The 15,164-nt window shown below is 49.0% G+C and overlaps 1 protein-coding gene across 1 annotated transcript in view; it reads left to right on the forward strand.

The window, feature by feature from the left end:
• The window catches only part of MAP2K1 (mitogen-activated protein kinase kinase 1), an 80,284-nt gene that overhangs the window by 34,251 nt on the left and 30,869 nt on the right, over positions 1-15,164 (forward strand). Inside the window, exons 2-3 of the mRNA XM_059372327.1 lie at positions 5,849-6,059; positions 7,589-7,735. Coding sequence (XP_059228310.1) covers positions 5,849-6,059; positions 7,589-7,735 — 358 coding nt within the window. The remainder of the gene's footprint in view (positions 1-5,848; positions 6,060-7,588; positions 7,736-15,164) is intronic.

The following is a 15,164-nucleotide window of genomic DNA, read 5'->3' on the forward strand; positions in this document are numbered from 1 at the left end:
TTTTGGAGAGAAAGAAAGGAGATGATCAGGGGAGGGCAGAGGGAGAGGGAGAAGCAGACACCCTGCCGAGCAGGGACCCTTTGGTGGACCTCCATCCCAGGACCCTGAGATCATGACCTGAGCCAAAGGCAGACACTTAACCAACTGAGCCACCCAGGCACCTTCTTTGTAACCCCCACAGACCCGCATCCATGTTCGACTCTGTAGAGAACCCAAAGCCAGTTCATCTCTCTCTCCTCTCCCCCCTCATATCCCTTCTCTTGAAGATCTTTGGCTTTTCAACCTGAACACTGCACTCAGTCTTACTCTACTTCCTCAGCTGGTTGTCAAATTGACGGGTGTGGTTGGATCCCAGAGACGGCGAACTAGACAACTCTCCCCTTCCCTTCTCTCCTCCTCCCCTTGTACTTTTATTTTAAAACTGGGTGTGGAAACTGAGTGCCAGGAAGGGTGGTAACTTGCCCAAGATCTCACAGATGGCGGTCATACAGGTGAGGTTGGAGGGGTTGCTGTCAGTCTCTTGATACTGTTTGCTCTTGGCTTGGGTCTTCTGCCTCCTCTCTTTCTTCCCAGTCCCAGTAGCATTCCTCCCTGCCCAATGTCACAGGGAGAGAGAACTTCCCGAGTCCCCGAGCTCCCTGAGGACACCCCCTGCCCATGCTGGGACCCTTTCTTTGCTCCAGCACGGTCATTGATTGTCATCTTCTGCTCTTCCCTCTGGGCTCCTCCCTGGCAGAGCCTGCCACCCAGGCTAGAGCAAGGCTCAGGCTGGTGACAGACCGCTGGCTGGTGTTGGCATGTTGCTGTGGCCCATTTCTGTTGGGGTGTGGCAGTTTGACGACCCCTTTCCGTTGTCCAGATGTTATCTCCCTCCCCCTTAAATCATTCCTTTAGGTCAGCTTCCCATCTCAGTGACCATCAGGGTTGGCGATGGCAGTGTGGGGCCTTGAAAGGTGCTCTGTTCTAGGAATTGGGAGAGCTAGCTGCCCGTAAGGCATGTGACTTTGTCCTCTCTGGATCTCAGTTTCCTCACCTGTAGAATGGGTCCAGTAGGGTCTTAGAAGTCCCTCCCTGTGCTACGTTTTATGCTGCTTCCTGGTTTAAATGCAGGAGCCACAAATGCAAGATTCCAGTTGTGGCAGTCATTGCCCTTGGGCTTAGCAGATGGGTGGGATGAGGGAGAGGGAAGGAGATGTTCTTGCCCATAGGATCGTCCTTTCTCCACCCACTTCATTGTGCCTCCTTGGTGTTTTCAGAACACAAATGACAACCCTTGTTTTTCTCCACATTTCTTGCTCTTCTCTGCCTTCCCATTTCAAACCTATAATCTTCCTGTATCTTGATGCACTTGTGTTTATTGTAAGACAGCCATGGTGCAGAATTCATGTTGCTGTGAGTTATTTTCTCTCTGTTATGGTGCATGGGGTGATGGGAGGCAGACATCACAGCTGATCCCTGGAGGACTGTGTATGTGTGTGTGTGTGTGAGAGAGAAAGAGAGAGAGAGAGAGATTTATTGTTTTGAGCTCCAGTGCCCTGTCTTTTTTTTTTTTTTAATATTTTATTTATTCATTGGACAGACAGAGATCACAAGTAGGCGGTGAAGCAGGCAGAGAGAGGAGGAAGCAGGCTCCCTGCTGAGCAGAGAGTCCAATGCGGGGCTCGATCCCAGGACCCTGAGGTCATGACCTGAGCTGAAGGCAGAGGCTTAACCCACTGAGCCACCCAGGTGCCCCTCCAGTGCCCTGTCTTGATCCATAGTCCTGATTTTGCTGATTTCAGTTAAAACCAAAGATTGTGCAAGAGACCGGTTCTGGTCCTCCGAGATGTGGAGACTGATGGTGTGGTTGAGGGGTGACAGGCCCCCCTTTTCCTTTGCTGGAAGCATTTCAGCTTCGGGTAGGGCAGGGCAGGAACCATGTGGAACATCACTGACTCCCCGAACGGGAGGAAGCAGTACTAAACACAGCTACGTTATTGATTGATTTCTTTTTAATGAGTACTGAAAGCCGCTGAGATGCCAGGATTTTCCTTTCACCTTCAGATAAAACCCTTTGTCTTTCATCCTCTGCAACAGTTCCTTTAAGAAACTTTTCAAGAGTTTTAAGAATTGTTAAGGAAAAAGGTAGTAACTTCTGGATTCCATTGTTGCTGCCTTGGCAGCAGCTCCTCCACCTCCAGCCTACCTGCACTTGCCCTAACACTAGTGTAGAAGCGTGCCAGAATCCCATAGTTCTTCCCGTGGTTTTCTGTTCTGGTCCTCCCCGGTGAAGGAAGCATAGAGTTGTGATTCCGTTTGACAGGAGAGAAGACAGAGATGTGTCAGAGTTGAATGAGCAGTCCGTGCTCGCATAGCTAGCAGTCAGGGTAGGGATCTGGGATTCCCGATTACTATTGACTTGTCAGCTTGGCAGTGCTGTTTTACCCCCGGTCATCAGGAAAGTCAGGGCAACACAGTGTGGAGTCTTTACTGTGTCCCTCTGTGGCTCAGCCTTCTGAACGCACCAGTGAGGAGCCAGCTCCTTAGCTGGTGGGGTAGGTGGTTAGACAGGTCAAGGAGGGAGGAAGGCCAGATTAAATTTTTCTTCTGGAAGGTGGGGCAATTACTTGTTTCTACAAAGTCGGGAAAATGAGCAGAGTTAGCATTTCTTCTTTTTGCCTATTGGGTGGGGTTTCTTGTGGCCAGTGTTACTTGCAAGGCAGCATTGAACTTGATGTGCATGCAGGGTAGGCAGGATTGCATCTGGAGCAAAGTGTGTTTTGTGGAGGTGCCCCATCTTTATGAGTAGTCGAGCCCTTCTGTCGCAGAGGCCCCCGCTAGGATCTTACCCCTGTCAACACGTTGCCTTCCTTGAAAGTATTGAAGTTTTTGAAGAGGTAGTCTAGCATTATGGTTAAAATTAGAGATTCTCTCTGCCCAGGTTTCCATGCTTGCTCTGTTGCTTAGTAGCTGTGTGACCTTGGACAAGTCACTTTGCCCATCTGTGCTTGCGTTTGGCATCTGTTGAGGATTAAACACATGAGCAAGTGTAACAGTACACAGTGCTGTGAGGAGAATGACTTCCTTCCATTCAGTCCCTGCCCCCATCACCGGCCCAGCATGCATGAGTGTTTGACAGAAGCCCCTGGAGTGGACTGCTGAGCCCTATAGGCAGCCGGAACCTCAATGAAGTTTTAGCTATGGGGTCTGTCTGCGTTTGACAGGTGTCTCCACACGTTGTCATTGATGGGTTCCTGAGAGTCAGGAAACCTGAAGGTGTGCACAGTATCCTCCCAGCCATACTGGTTCTGGGCCCCTACCCCTGAGAGGCGGGGGCAGCTGTGAGACATAGTTGAACCTTTCAGCAGGATGAGAATTACCAGCTGTCTTAGTCTGTTGGGGCTGCATAACAAAATGTCATAGACTGGTTGGCTTGAATGACAGAAAGGTATTTTCTCATAGTCCTGGAGGCGTGAAGACTGAGATGAGGGTGCTGGTGTGGTTGGGTTCTGGGGAGGCCTCTCTGCCTGGCCTGCAGACAGCGCCCTTCTCTTGGTGTCCTCATAGGGCCTTCTTCAGTGTGTGCCCAGAGGCAGGGAGGCCACCTCTCTTCTTAATGACCACCCGTCCTATCTGATTATGACTCCACCCCCCCATGAACTTATTTAACCTTCATCACCTCTTAAAAGTCCTGTCTCTCAACATACTTACATTGGGGGTTAGGCCTTCAACATACGGATTTGAGGGAGACACAGTTCAGTCCATGGCACCAGCCTTCCTTCCCCAAGAGCCCCCAGTGAAGACGCTTGGTGAGAACAGCCTGGTGCCCTCTGTGGCTAGTATACTGTTATTTGTAAGGTGTGTTGCATCTTCCCATAGACTGGGGTGGCAGGAGGGTTTGGATCTCCCTGCCTTCTTTTTTTTTTTTTTTTTTTAAGATTATTTATTTATTTATTTGACAGAGAGAGAGATCACAAGGAGGCAGAGAGGCAGGCAGAGAGAGAGGAGGAAGCAGGCTCCCCGCGGAGCAGAGAGCCCGATGCGGGACTCGATCCCAGGACCCTGAGATCGTGACCTGAGCCGAAGGCAGCGGCTTAACCCACTGAGCCACCCAGGCGCCCTCCCTGCCTTCTTGAGAGTTGGAAAAGAGGATGAATGAAGGGTGGAAGATGATGCTTACTCCCACCCATGAAGCTCAGAAGTAGGGCGCATATGTTGGGGGCGGGCTCCAGCCTTCTGGTGTGTAATGATGGTCTTGTTGCCGTGTTTGTTTAGGGCTAAAATCACCTGAAACACAGTGGGAGCTCTTTACCACTGACTCCTTCACGAGTTCCCTGGAGTAACAAATGCTTTTCTGTTCTCTGAAAACTCAGTACTGCCCACCAGCGTGCTGAATGCACAGTTTGCAGGCCGCTCTGCCCTGCCCACTCAACCTCTGCACCCACCGGCGAAATTATGTGCTTACCAAGAGCCGGTTTGTTCCCAGCGTCGTTTGTATGGTTGTGGCTGGCGTTGTAATTATGAAACAAACATACTTAAATATTAGATAAACTGGTGAAACACGCCTGCAGGTGAAGTGGGTCCCCCACCCTCTTTTTTTTTTTTAAAGATTTTATTTATTTGACAGAGAGAGATCACAAGTAGATGGAGAGGCAGGCAGAGAGAGAGAGGAGGAAGCAGGCTCCCCGCTGAGCAGAGAGCCCGATGCGGGACTCGATCCCAGCACCCTGAGATCATGACCTGAGCCAAAGGCAGAGGCTTAACCCACTGAGCCACCCAGGCGCCCCTCCCCACCCTCTTTGACCACTAATTAAAAGCCCTGGAAAGACTCAGTAAGTCCAGCTCACTAAACATTATTATACAATTAGATGAGCATTAAGATGGGGGGAAATCCTAAAACTCTAACAATTTTGTGTTGATATATATATATTTTTAAGATTTTTTAATTTCTTCATTTGACAGAGATCACAAGTAGGCAAAGAGGCAGGCAGAGAGAGAGGAAGGAAGCAGGCTTCCTGCTGAGCAGAGAGCCCAATGCGACAGGGCTGGATCCCAGGACCCTGAGATCATGACCTAAGCCTAAGGCAGAGGCTTTAACCCATTGAGCCACCCAGGCACCCCTTTTGTTGATATTCTGTGTCTATGTTTTTACTTTAAAGAATCAGGCATTGGAAATGATAGTGTATTGTTCTGGTTCATGTGAGAGGATGGTGTGGGGCTCTTACCAGTGGAATTTTATTCAAAGAGAGGGCCTTGTCCTACCTACATTAGAAGATGGGTGAATAAATGCACATTTATATATATTATGCAAAAATAAAAACTTTAGTTATATATTTTTAGGATTCCTTGCTTTGATTAACCTGGCTCCTGACCTGGTTGCATTAGAGAGGAGTTTCTGCTGTTGCCATTCAGTTTAGAGCCTGTTTTGATTATTTGGTTTAATTTCAGTTTAATGAAATAGATTTTTTTTTAGGAAATAGATTTTATTTCGTGTATGGTGTTAGCTTAATAAATCCAATACTAGAAGGACCTGTGGAAGGGGGATTTTAAAGCAGATGAAGGTGGCTCGTTCAGGATTTTAGTAGATTCTTTGGCTCCTTCTGTAGACTTGCAGCATAGTGAGAGAGATCTAATTCCCTTGTTTGACAAATGAGGAAACTGAGGCCTCGAAAGGAGAAGGGTGTCACTGGCGAGGGGTGTCGGGTGGTATAGTGAAGGCCCCAGAACCACCGCGCATGGAACCCTTCCCCAGAACCCCTGCGTCCGCTCTCCGTCTGGCCCCAGAGCTGGAACTCTCCACCACACAGATACTTCTCTGGGGGAGACCCCTCTGATGTCGGTTCTAACTCACGCTCCCCCTTTGGGACAGGACCAACCTGGAGGCCTTGCAGAAGAAGCTTGAGGAGCTGGAGCTTGATGAGCAGCAGCGGAAGCGCCTTGAGGCCTTTCTCACCCAGAAGCAGAAGGTCGGGGAATTGAAGGATGATGACTTTGAGAAAATCAGTGAGCTTGGCGCAGGCAACGGTGGTGTGGTGTTCAAGGTCTCCCACAAGCCATCAGGCCTGGTCATGGCCAGAAAGGTGAGGCCACTTAAAATAAAAAAAAAATTTTTTAAAAGGTGGGGTTGCTGAATCAGGTTGGCCTTGGTGAATAGGTAATTGGATTATCTCTTGGAAGATCTGGGGCCTGGGGCCACTGGGAGGAAGACTGACTGTTCACTCAGTACCTGTTTGTGCTGTTTGAATTTTGAGCTCCTGTTATCTGTGAGTTGATAGGATAAACGCACTGGTGGTGTGTCAGTGTATTCATCCCCACCCCCAGACTGGAAAAGAATGGCTGGTGACCCTCCTTAGCCTTCTGCGTGTTCTGGAAAGAATGCAGGGGGCCTCTTTGCCATTTTCCCGTGCAGGAGAAAACACTTTCATTTAGCCAGGCAGCGATGCACTAGACACTGATTTCAAGTTGTTTGCCTGCATTCCAACCCTGTGGGCACTTCTCCTGCATCTCCCTGCGGTGTGATATCTCTGCTCCCTGCCATGGCCCCATGTAGCCTGCGGTGTTGGAGGTGGACTTCTGTCCACCCGTGGTCCTCCTCTTTCCGAATGTGGCCCCTGATATAGGAAGGCCGGGCTCTTGCGTGTTTCCTGGCCCACCAGCTTTAATCCCACCAGCAAATGTTTGCTCGGGCCACTCCTTCCTTCTTTCAAGCAGTGTCCGTCTCCACGGCCCACCTCCCGTCTGGCTTCTGCTAGCTGCTCCAGCCCACCACGATAACCACAGCTCCCACGTCCTCTGGCACTCCTTGTCTGTGACCCTTGCTGGTGGCTTAGTCTTACTCAGTACCCATTTCATATGGCGGATGTGTTTGTCAACCTGTCTCCTGGATGAAACCAGGGACAGTGTGAGGGGGTCATAAGGTGGCACCTGAGGCCCCGGCTGGCTGTCCACTACCTCAGGGTCCAGAGGTTAAGGGGCAATCTCCTGGGCAGCTGAGGTCCACATGCCAGTTCCTTATACCCTTCCACTCCCGCAGCCCTTGGGTGTCAGCTGGTCCTCAAGGCTGCTTTTCCCCTCATCTCTCAGCTTCACAGGTCCTTTTGGAGGAGACTTTGTTCTTGGGAGGGGTAAGCTTCCCTCTTCGTCACTCTTGGCTCTAGGAACAGAGGCACAGCCACCCTCCCCTGGCTCCAGCTATTCCAGTCCAGTACTAATACCTGCCTTGATAGGTTAGCACCAAGTGCTTTGGTCAGGTGGAAACTGGTTAGTTACGCCGTGCATGTCTCCTCTCTTGGTGCCTTTAAGAGCTTAAGCATTGAAGAACGCTCCCATCCATCCATGCATTCATGCCTCTGTGTATTTTTTTTTTTTTTTAAAGATTTTATTTATTAATTTGACAGAGAGAGATCACAAGTAGGCAGAGAGGCAGGCAGAGAGAGAGAGAGGAGGAAGCAGGCTCCCTGCTGAGCAGAGAGCCCGACGCGGGACTCGATCCCAGCACCCTGAGATCATGACCCGAGCTGAAGGCAGTGGCTTAACCCACTGAGCCACCCAGGCGCCCCGCCTCTGTATATTTTTAAAGCCTCTTTTCCTCCTACCTCTCTTTCCCCAGCTCATTCACCTGGAGATCAAACCTGCAATCCGGAACCAGATCATAAGGGAGCTTCAGGTCCTACACGAGTGCAACTCCCCCTACATCGTGGGCTTCTACGGTGCATTCTACAGCGATGGCGAGATCAGCATCTGCATGGAGCACATGGTATGTGGCAGTCTTCCAGGCTCTGGGGCAGTGGTCTGGGAGTCGGATGGCTCTGGGCTCCTCTTTGGTTTGGGATGCGACCGGCTGCCTCCCTGTTCCTCCTTGCATCCATATCCCTGTTTGGACATCTGGGAAGCGTGACTGTAGAACCTGGAATGATAACCAAAGACAACAGGCCTCTTTCTGAGATACCCTTCTCTCTACAAAGATCGGTGACAGCAACCAGGTAACCCTGGTGGGAATGCCCAGAGCACATCTCCCAATTTTCTCCCATTTTTCTTGGTAAAATCTGGTTAGTGTAGTTTAAGTCCATTTATGATTTATGATGTGCAGTGTCATGTGCTAGGTACCCAGTTCTGGGGTTGTGGAGATGAGACATTCCCGTCCTCAGAGACTGTAATCTGCTTTCAGGACAGTCCGGAGGGGTTCTTTTGGCGTCCAGAGAAGTAACACCACCTGGTATACATCAGAGGGGGCAAATAAGGGGGCGCTTACAGATTAATTGTGTGGACCTGAGTTACCAGTCTTTGTTTTTTTGTTTTTTTGTTTTTTTTTTTTAAAGATTTTATTTACTTACTTGACAGAGAGAGATCACAAGTAGGCAGAGAGGCAGGCAGAGAGAGAGGAGAAAGCAGGCTCCCCGCCAAGCAGAGAGCCCGATGCAGGACTCGATCCCAGGACCCTGAGATCATGACCCGAGCCGAAGGCAGAGGCTTAACCCACTGAACCACCCAGGCGCCCAGTTACCAGTCTTTGTACCATTAGCTGCCTGGAGTCCCTTCCTGCTCTTCCCAGTGCCTAACAGTAATAGTAATCGTTAACAGTAACAGTGCACAACAATAATCATGTTAGTAGTACTAATACAGATTAATGTGTCAGGTATATATCCCATCATGTACTGCCTAACACAGATTGATACTTTACTGCATTTTCTCAACAACCTCATTGGCTGGGTAGATCATTTGTGATTTACAAATGAAGAGACTGAGGCCCAGAGAAATGAATGACTAGCCCAAGGTCCTGCAGCTAGTTAATGGAATTAGAATTTAAACCAAGGCTGTCGGACCCCAAGGCCAGTACTTTGTTGAATCCCCTGGATAGTGATTAAGGCTCTGTTTCCATCCTGGATGCCAGAATTTCAGAGATAGAAGCTGGCTTCATGATCGCTGTTTTTCCCTGTCCCCATGAGGCAACAGGGGACTTTAGAATCCGAGATGTTTTTGTTTTATTTTTTTAAATATTTCATTCATTTATTGGACAGAGTGAGAGGGAACACAAGCAGGGGGAGTGGGAGAGGGAGAAGCAGGCACCCCACTGAGTAGGCAGCCTGATGCGGGGTTGATCCCAGGCCCCTGGGATCATGACCTGAGCTGAAGGCAGACACTTAATGACTGAACCATCCAGGTGCCCTGGAATCTGAGATGTTTATTCATATTTCCCTTCTCCACAAAAATCCATGTAGACACTGTCTTGTTTGCCACTGTGTCTCCAGCACCCAGAATAGTCCTGGCACACAGCAGGTGCTCAATAATGACTTGTTTACAGACTGTCACCTTCTAGTCGGGACCTTGGGCATGTTTCTTTCTGATTCTCTTGTTTCTTGCTTTTGTACAATGGCCATTCCTCTACTTCCCTCTTAGTTGATGAGTCCTCAAGGATTAGGGAAGATAACGGAGTCAGTCCTGGGGCACTGACTTCAGGCCTGGCTTCGGTGAACAGTAGTGCCCGCTTCATTCTCACTGGAGCTGACAGCTCAGAGACAAGGGCTTGATGTGACCCAGTCTGCGCACTTCTGGCTGCCGCGCTTTCAGTTTCAGGCGGAGTGCCCTTCAGCAGCTGTACTTCCTTCCTGCCCTGACCTCTGGAAGGACAGCCCCGGGGCCTGGCCTTAATGAACTCCAGGAACACCTGCCAGGGAGGTTTGTCCCTTGCCGGAGCCCCATTACTTTGACCTTCTCTTCATGGGAACGATCGGGGAGTGCTGTGCACACTTTTGGAGGCATCTGCTGACTGGTGGGGAGCCGTGTGGAATACAGACCCTGAAACCTCTTCTGCGTGCCTGAAGGTCACTGAGAAAGCTCTCCTTCCTCTTGCTTGAAGGGGAGTGCAGCAGCCTCTGGGAAACATGTGAATATGTCTGGTTTGGTCCTCCCTCAGTCTTGGGGTGCTGATATTTTCCCTTTGGGTCTTAGCCTCCCTTTGGTGGGGTGCGGCGCAGGGGGAGGGGGCTGTCCCTTATGCTTTGGGTTTCTTGGGTGCTTTGTGCTGATGATGATTGATTTTCTAGCTCTTGCCCGGAGTTTTGGATGAAGATGGGGAACTGGGAGGGAAGGTCCTTGAGAACTAGAATGGGGAGAGGTTGGAGGTAATGGCCAGAGGAGGCTTTTCCCTCGTAAGTGTTACTGCAATAATGGAAGGTGGGTGGCGGCATGGCTAGACATAACAGTGACTAGCTCTCCCATCACTAGGCGAGTCCTTTCCATGTCGTGGAAATTATTAATCCCATCAGCCCTCTCCTGTGAGACACAGTGTGGACCACCCTCCCTAAGGTGGTAGATGCAGGGAACATGGCCTTGAGAGCTTAGTCCAAATTCTATAACCAGTAAATGTCAGTGAGCTCAGTCCTAACTAGTGTCTCTGACCAGGTCTGCTTTCTTTATATTTTAGGCTCTCAGGATTTTCTCGTCTGTGCAGAGAAATGTTTGGAGCAGCTAGCTCTTCTCTAGGGGTCCTGCCTCCCGCTAACACCCGTGTCTCTGTGGATTTGGGCGCTTATAGCCACTCAGGGTTTACGTTAGTTAGCATGGGTTCAGCTTCACAAACACTTACTTGTGTTGCCTGTGATGTGAAGGGTGCCACAGGAGCCCTGGGGCATGGAGAGCCTGTGAGCAGCCTCTCTCTTCTCCAGAGCTGGTCGCAGGCCAGATGGCTGTGCTCTAGGACCTTCTTAGGTGAGGATTGTCCGTGTGGACAGAAGGGCTCCTGAGCACCTGCTCTGTGTCATCTCATGCTGTCTTCTGAGCCATCAGGTAACTTCCTGAATTCCCTCCATGTCTCTGCCACTCAGCGTTCTCCCTTTGTTAGAGGAACAAGGATGCTATGTGTCGGATGAGCATGTTTGAACTCCGGGGTGCTTGCCTCAGAGGTTAGGATTAGGCCCCAGACATTGATAGGCAGCGGCCTTTTCCTTTATTCAGAACTTGCTGGAACCTGTTCTGTTAGCCTTATGTCGCCTCTTGCTGTGAGGAATTCAGTCTTTTTATTTGTCTTCAATGCACCTGTAGTGAGGCTTCCTCATTCTGGAATCCTTTATTCACTTTGGATTCTTGGCTGTTGATCACAACCTTTGTTCCTCTTGCTCTGCCCTTCCCACCCAACCTTTCCCTCCAGGGGGACACAAGGACTCAGGACGGGACAAGGGTCGGTTTCCCATCCTCTCAGTCCATTTCCAGTATCTTCAGGTCAGGTTTCCTCTCCTGGATTTGGCTTTGTGGGCACGGTAGGGTCCTCCCACAGAAACAGAAGATATCTCTGGAGTTACCCCAGGGAGCCTGAGCCTAGAAAGCTGGCTTTCAGAAGCTGGAGGGTCAGAACCTTTGAGGTTCAAACACAGTGTCTGGTGCCTGTTGGGTGAAATGTATCGAGTGGCTGAGTGAAGGAGGCCCAGATGCGGAGGGCACGGTCAGGCCTGGGGCATGGTGGGAGAGAGTTAGGCCTGGGGTTTTCTGTTCCTAGGTATCCCCCAGGCACTGAGCTGCTGGAACAGTATGTTAATGCTGACAGAGAGGCTCAGAGCGACCGGCAGGATCGTGTGGTGAAGCTCTGTGGCCTGAGGTCTAAGCAGCCACGCTCCAGAGTAGCTTTCTGCTCTAGCCCCGGACCCACTCATGCCTTCTTCGCCCCTAAGCAGCCTTTCCTCCGAGAGTGCTCCTATCCTGGCCTCCTCTGACAGAAGAGCTCTCTGACTGCTCATTGCCACTTCTCTTTGGGGATTTCTGTTCTGTCTCAGCTTCCACATTTCAAAGGTGGTGTTGTTTAGACCCTGTGCATTAGCCACATCCCAACTTCAGAGGTTCTTGGCTTCTTTGTCACTGTCTCTGTGTGTTCTTTGTGGCTAACATTTCCCCCAACACTTCATTAATTAGGACAATTTTAAACACAGCAAGGTGTAGGATACACTGTAAACCCAGCACCCAGATTCTAAGCTTACGGTTTTGCCTTATTTGCTGGACCACATATTGCCCATCTATCCCTGGCCCACATCATTTTTTAGATGCATCTTAAAATGAATTTGTGTCCTTGGGATCCATGGGACAAATTCACCCATGTTCTAAAGCGCACAGCCTAGGGCTGACCTCTGCTAGAAAGAAGCTGTGCTTGCACTGCGCTGTCTGGATGGTTGAGACCCCGGGGGTGAATGGATGCCCCCTGATCAGGATAGGAATCTCCTGCCCTGGGGGAAGTAGATTCCTGCTCAGGTGGTAGCTGAGCAACTGGTGACCTGAGGATTCAGGGGGAATGGTTCTCAGGCAGGCGTAAAAGCTTTTGAGCTCCTTTTTTCCATAAAGCATTTGTCTCTTCTATAGAAAACCTTCACAAAAGCACCATTGATTTACTTAATAATTGGCTTCTAAAAATAAGTACAATTTCAGCAGCTTTAGTCAAGGAAGGCAAGTCCTTGGCAACAGTGAAGTGAAATTAAAAGGTTGTAAGGTGAGTTGTAGGCAGCTCTGGGTAATTCTGACTGTGGTTCATGCTTCGTAAATGTTGCTAATAATCCCATTGTTCATGCTGTAACTCTGCTCACAGCCGGGAAGGAGGTGAAAGGAAAGAGAGCCAGGGTTTCTTCCTTTTTAATAGGAATATTTATCCCAACCCCCCAGGGAAAGCGTGAGCCAGGCTGCCCTCTGTCTTAGGCTGTGGAACCTGAGAACCAAGGAGTTAGCATTTCTACCTCATTTGAGTTTGATTTTGACAGAGTTGCTTTTTTACCTAGTTTTAACTGCATAGTCCTCCCTGGTAATTAGAGGCAAAGCCTATCAGACAAAGGATCTGAAACCACATCCAACTGGAAGCAGGAGAGAAATGGCTTGGAATCTTTCTGCACTGGAGTCCCTTTTCCCACTGGTAAAGGAAATTGAGCGGTGCACTCGTGTTTCTAGAAGCCTGCTGACTTAGATGTGGTTACCTGGGCTCTGATGTCCTGATTTGGCCACCAGGGGCCTGCGGCATTGTGAAGGCGGCCTGGTCCACAGGGTGACTCGAAACTCAGCCTGGATCACAGCTTGGGTAGGACTCTTCCAAGGATTCTTAGAAAATAAGTGGTTTTACAGGGGAGCTCTGTTTGGTTCTAGATTAATGATTGCACTCTCATGTCTGGGTGGGAGTTCTGGCACATAGGAAATGTTAGGTTGAATTTCAGAATCTTCCATCATGCTCTTGGGTTGACTGACCCACCCACCATTAATTCTGAGGAGAAGACAACCTGTTTGGGGGTACTCAAGGGTATTTGGGAATTTGTACTTGTACTGCTTTCTTCTCCCTCAGCATCTGTGATTCAGAGTCAACTGTGATAGAGAGTGATTGGTCTAAATGCTCCTTTCTATAAGCCTAGGATTTTTAAGTGGATAATCTATTTTTTAGCGTTGTTTTAGGAGACATTTCTTGAGGGGTCTGTATCCCTGAATGAATCCTACTTATTTTCTCACCTTCTGTAGAAAGTGTTGTTCTATCTTAGAGTGTTGTTGCACAAACTGGACATTTAGTAAGTACTGTAATTAATTGATTTGTAGATTTAACATTCCACTTTCATAAAGGAGTTCAATAATTTAAAAAGGTAAAACATTTATTCACTGTGGAAAATTTGCAAACAGAAGAAAAGCACAAAGAAGGAACTATACGCAACAGAAATCCCTCATTGTCTCAACCATCTAGACCAGAAGTAACCATTCTGGTTTTGTGTGCGTATGCAAACACTTTTTTATGTGTATAAAAGTGGTACTATGGGGTGCCTGGGTGGCTCAGTCAGTTAAATGTCTGCCTTCAGGTCATGATCCTAGAGTCCTGGGATCGAGTCCCACACCAGGCACCTTGCTCAGTGGGAAGCCTGCTTCTCCCTCTGCCTGCTGCTCCCCCTGCTTGTGCTCATGCTTTCTCCTCTCTCTTTCTGACTTATATTTTAAAAAAGTGGGAACATGTTCTGTCCTTCTGTTTATCATGTGTGCCTTGTTCTGTGACCTTACGCTCCATGTATCACCGAGGCTAGGTGGTTTTGGAGGCAGGAAGCTTACAGAGATGTCCCCTTGCTTTGCCAGGTCTTGCTGCCCCAGGTGCAGTTTCTGTGTCCCTCCTGGTGCCAGCTCTTCCCTTAGCCCCTTCCTCCTCTGAGCACCTGTAGTGATGTCTGTTCTCCTCATTCAACCGTTTGTTCCCTGCCTTGTTTCAGAGGAGGATTTGAGGTGCCCTGCCTCATTGAATGTTCTTTCTCCCCAGGCAGAGGGTGTTTGTTTCTGTATTTATAGTTTTTTCCATCCCTAGTTTTTCACATGTGCCTATGCTTTTCACAGAGTTCATTAGTAAATGACTGAGTAACTGCTCAGTGTAGATGAGATACTTTAAAAATCAGTCTAACTCTTTCTCTCTCTCTCAGATACTTAAACAACAACAAAAAATGGGGCTCTTGCATGGCGCAGTCATTGGAGCTTCGAACTCTTGATTTTGGCTCAGGTCTTGATTTCAAGGTTGTGGGATCCAGCCCAGCAGTATCTCTGCTCAGCAGGGGTCATCAACTTGGGTTTCTCTTTCCCTCTCCCTCTACCCCTTGCCCTCCATGACCCGAGCTGAAGGCAGATGCCCAACCATCGGAGCCACCCAGGCACCCCAGACTCAGACTAATTTTTAATGGTTTATTTATCTTGAGAGAGAGTGCATGCACATACGAGCAGTATGAACAGGGTGAGGGAAAGAGGGAGAGGGAGATTAGGACCTGAGCTGAAATCAAGAGTTGGACCTGTAACTGAGCCACTCAGGTGTCCCTTGAGTGCCTTTTTTTCTTTCTTTCTTTTTTTTTTTTAATTTATAATTTAAACTCAGTTTAATTAACATATAGTGTATTGTTAGTTTCAGAGGTAGAATTGAGGGGTTATCAGTTGTGTATAGCACCTGGTGCTCACTGCATCACGTGCCCTCCTTAATGCCCATCACCCAGTTACCCCATCCTCCAGTCCCTTCCCCTCCAGCAGCTCTCAGTTTGTTTCCTAGGGTTAAGAATCTCTTATGGTTTGTCTCCCTCTCTGTTTTTGTCTTTTTATTTTTTTTAAAGATTTTATTTATTTATTTGACAGAGAAAGATCACAAGTAGTCAGAGAGGCAGGCAGAGAGAGAGAGAGGAGGAAGCAGGCTCCCTGCTGAGCAGAGAGCCCGATGCGGA

The sequence above is a fragment of the Mustela nigripes genome, chromosome 13 (genome assembly GCF_022355385.1).
Source record: "Mustela nigripes isolate SB6536 chromosome 13, MUSNIG.SB6536, whole genome shotgun sequence".
Taxonomy (NCBI): domain Eukaryota; kingdom Metazoa; phylum Chordata; class Mammalia; order Carnivora; family Mustelidae; genus Mustela; species Mustela nigripes.